The sequence below is a fragment of the Eubalaena glacialis genome, chromosome 3, assembly GCF_028564815.1.
Source record: "Eubalaena glacialis isolate mEubGla1 chromosome 3, mEubGla1.1.hap2.+ XY, whole genome shotgun sequence".
In the NCBI taxonomy this organism is placed as follows: Eukaryota; Metazoa; Chordata; class Mammalia; order Artiodactyla; family Balaenidae; genus Eubalaena; species Eubalaena glacialis.
The window spans coordinates 97,702,016-97,705,954 of record NC_083718.1 but is presented as its reverse complement, the minus strand read 5'-3'; the positions used below and the strand labels follow the sequence as shown (position 1 = coordinate 97,705,954).

General features: G+C 51.0%; 1 protein-coding gene across 1 annotated transcript; it reads right to left on the bottom strand.

Moving 5' to 3' along the window:
* Window positions 1-236: 236 nt before the first annotated feature.
* KCNA10 (potassium voltage-gated channel subfamily A member 10) lies at window positions 237-1,772 on the bottom strand. The gene has a single exon (XM_061186195.1). It carries the CDS (start codon window positions 1,770-1,772, stop codon window positions 237-239), a length of 1,536 nt encoding a protein of 511 aa, XP_061042178.1.
* Between the last annotated feature and the right edge of the window lie 2,167 nt (window positions 1,773-3,939).

The window sequence follows — 3,939 nt, the reverse complement described above, 5'->3', positions numbered from 1 at the left end:
CAAGGACCTGAACTACCCCCTCATAGGAAAGGACCTTTCTACAGTCCATTGAAAAGACACAGCTCAGAAAATACAGCAGAAGTATCAGTTTATTAAAATAGCTTCCAATCAAAGATGGCCTGTTGGTCACAGATGATACATTTTGGTTTCCGAAAAGACAGAGAGCAAGAGGTGGGCGGGGGAGAGAGACACAGAGAGACCCGGGAGACTCAGGGGGCCAAGAAGCCCTGGACACATCACTTCCTAGACTTCTCTGCGGAGCAGCCACTGTTGGTCTTACTAAGAGAGTCTGTGCTGCCCATTCTTGAGCCCACACTGTTGAGGAGTTTGTCAGTTTTTCCTGGGATGTTCTGCTTCTCCTCATTCGCAGTCTCCCTATGGTAAAAGTAGTTAAAGTTGGAGACAATGACAGGCACAGGGAGGGCAATGGTGAGGACCCCTGCGATGGCGCACAGAGTACCTACAATTTTCCCCCCTGGGGTGGTTGGGTACATGTCCCCATAGCCCACAGTTGTCATGGTGACCACCGCCCACCAGAAGCCATCAGGAATGCTAGAGAAATGGGACTCTGGCTCGTCCACCTCAGCAAAGTAGACTGCACTGGAGAAGAGGATGACGCCAATGAAGAGGAAGAAGATGAGCAGCCCCAACTCCTGCATGGAAGCCTTCAGCGTCTGCCCCAGGATCTGCAGCCCCTTGGAGTGGCGGGAGAGCTTGAAGATGCGGAAGACCCGCACCAGGCGGATGACCCTCAGGATGGCCAGGGACATGTTCTGCTGGGCGCTCGGCTCTGTCTCCTGGACCAGCTCCGTGATGAGGGTTGCAAAGTAGGGGATGATGGAGATGATATCGATGATGTTTATGATGTTCCTGAAGAAGTCGGTCTTGCTGGGGCAGACCACGAAGCGGAGCACCAGTTCGAAGGTGAACCACACGATGCAGGTGGACTCCACCATGAAGAAAGGGTCGGTGAACATGGTGTGGGAGAGGACTGTCTTGCTCATGTTGAGGCTGGGGTCTCTCACCACCTTCAGTTCCCTATCGTCTCGGAACTCGGGAAGTGTCTCCAGGCAGAAGATGGTGATGGAGATGACCACGACCAAGACAGAGACCATGGCCACACCACGGGCAGCGCTGGAGCTCTCAGGGTACTCGAAGAGGAGCCAGAACTGCCGGTGGATGTCGTTGGCGGGGAGCAATGTTTTGTGATCTTTGATGAAGCCTTCATCCTCTCGGAACTGGTCCATGGCCTCACTGCCCAGTTCATAGAAGGAGATCTCATCAGCAAAGACGTCGATAGGGACATTGGCCGGGCGCCGGATTTTCCCACCAGACTGGTAATAATATAGGATTCCATCAAAACTGGGCCGGTTCCTGTCAAAGAAATACTCATTTCTCATGGAGTCAAAGAACTGCATCCTTTTCTCCCGGTCTCCCAGGAGGGTCTCTGGGAACTGATTGAGTGTTCTGAGCTGGGTCTCGAACCTTAGCCCAGCAATGTTGATGATCACCCGCTGGTTTCCTTCATTCAAGGCCACTGGCTCAGGCCCTGGGGGATCGATGTAGTCTCCTGGGAGCTTGGAGAAGGCCGTCTCATGGTTGGTGCTGTCGTTGATGAGGATATTCCAGTTGGAGAAGGAGCTGCTCCCAGGTTGGCCTTTCGGGGCGGTTAGGTCAAAGTCTGTGGTGTAGCCTGGCTCTTCCTGGATTTCATCTGAGTTATCAAAATTGACCAGGGCAACCTCCATCTCTTTCCAGCCACACGCATCCATCCTAGGGGAGTCAGGGAAGCAGCCTGAAGACCCTCAGTCTTCCCTGCCTGCTGTGAGCTGTGGAGAGGAAGAAGGGCATCATGCAGGAGCTAGGAGAGGGTACAGCTGGCTCTTGATCATTGAGGTAAGTTTTCCAACGGATTAAAAAATGGTTTATTTTTAGCTTGGGATGGAACCTTGTGCTTATTTTGTCAACATTCTTCTTGAAATCCATTTGCTCCCTCTGAATCTGCACACACTAATAATTAGAAGAAATTGCAAAGACGGAGCCTGGCTGAGAGGGGAAAACTTCCTCCTGCCAAAGAGGGTCTCTGTACACCGTGGCGGAGAGAGGCCATAATGAAGAAGTTCACGATTCTTAATAAAATGTATAATTTTGTACTTGTATGAAGTCCTCCAGTTTACCCAACACTTTTCATGCCCAATCTCATCCTTAACTTTTTTCTTTTTCTCACACTTAACGGCCAGTCCCTCACATATTCTGTTGGGTATTATATCTTCAAAATATACCTAGAGTTCAACCATTTCTTAACACCTCCACCGCTACCTCTTGGAGCCAGCTGGGATTCTGTGGGGAAGGGTGAACAAGAAGACGGAGGCTGGGTGGGCAACCACTGTCCTCCCCAGCAATCAGCCATCTGTGCCTTAGCCCCTCCTCTGTAAGTAACTCCTAGGGTTGTTTTGAGGGTACATTAACTGAGATAGCATATGTAAAATGCCTGGTGGAAACATCATTAAATTTACAGCCATTGTTTTTGTGAACTTTCCCATGTAACAGGGACTTTAGAAGCCAATAGCCACTGGTATTTTTTTGGCCTAAGTCCAAGATGTTTATGGGAAATGATTTCATTAAAAATCATTCAGGCAGTGGGAAGTAAGTAATTGTGCGTGTGTGTGTGTGTGTGTGTGTGTGTGTGTTGGGGGTGGGGTTAAGGAGAGCATGCCCAGTGAGCTTGGATATCCACAAACCTAGACTAAAAGTCCTTCCTTAGGTCCATTCAAGCTTTGATTTCAACATAAGAACACTGAAACCAGGCAGGCTGGGGGTCAGGGTGGGAGAGGTAAAATCTGTAGTGCTCATAGCCTTGAAGTAGTTTCATTTACAGATGACAAGGGTATCCTGTAGGGTACAGTGTTGTAGTCTTTTCAAAGTGATTCCACATTCACTTACTCACATTCACTTAAATGACAGTAATCATGTGAGGTTGGAAAATGTTATTTCCATTTTACAGATGGGGAAACTGAGTCACAGGAGCCAAGTGACCTTCCCAAGGTCACACAACTAGTGGCACAGAGACCCGACATGAACCTGCCTCCCGGCCCGGGAGACCCACTAGACCATGGGTGCCCTGCGTGGAAGCTGAGGCCTTGTGGGGAGATGCAGGCCAGGGCCTCAGAAGTGTGGGAGCTCAGAGCTCTTTCGGTCCCACGCCCTCCTTTCTCAGTTCAGGGCAATGTGTGGGGTGAAGAGCTCAGGTTAGGGTGGCCTGCCCTGCCTCTTGGGAGTGTGCAGCCTTTGCAAGCTGCCTAGTTTCACTGAGCTGCAGCTTCCTGGGCTGTGGAATAGGGAGGATGTGCCCACTGCTGAGCATGTCAGGTATCATGTGAGGAATAGAGGGGTTGGAAGGCAGGATGGAGCAGCGGTTGAGAATGCTGAAACCTGAGCCAGTTGCTGTGAGCTGGAATCCTGGCTCTGCACACAGTAAGCCCTGGAGAAATATTTGCTATTCCTTCACAGTGATCCATGTGATAATTTAGAGGGTCCCATCCTGGGCCACTTGGCTGCCGGGCAGAGGTGGGACCAGGACTCCAGCTCTGTGTCCACCTTGTGGCTTCAGAGCAACACTTTCTTCTCTGGAATTCTGGCCCTGGGTGAAGCTTTGGGGTACTTCCTTCTTGGGGTGAATCCCACCCCATTTTATCCAGACTGAGAGGAAGAGGTACATCTGGGGGCTCTGGGGCAGGGACTTGGAACCACTTCCAAGTGGCTAGAGTGGGCCCGTATCAGGAGCCTTCTCCTTCTTATCAGGGGGCAGAAGGCATGCGGGGATGAGGGAGAGCTTCTTTGGCCAAAGTAACTTCCTCTCCTGGGAGCCAGGTCACTTCTCTTCCCCACTGCCCCTCTCCTCTTTGCTGCTTCCACCCCCAGCTCAAAGTGACAGATACG

What these genes read in the sequence shown, in the direction of transcription:
- KCNA10 (XM_061186195.1), bottom strand. Translation starts at nt 1,772, where the DNA reads ATGGATGCGTGTGGCTGGAAAGAGATGGAGGTTGCCCTGGTCAATTTT.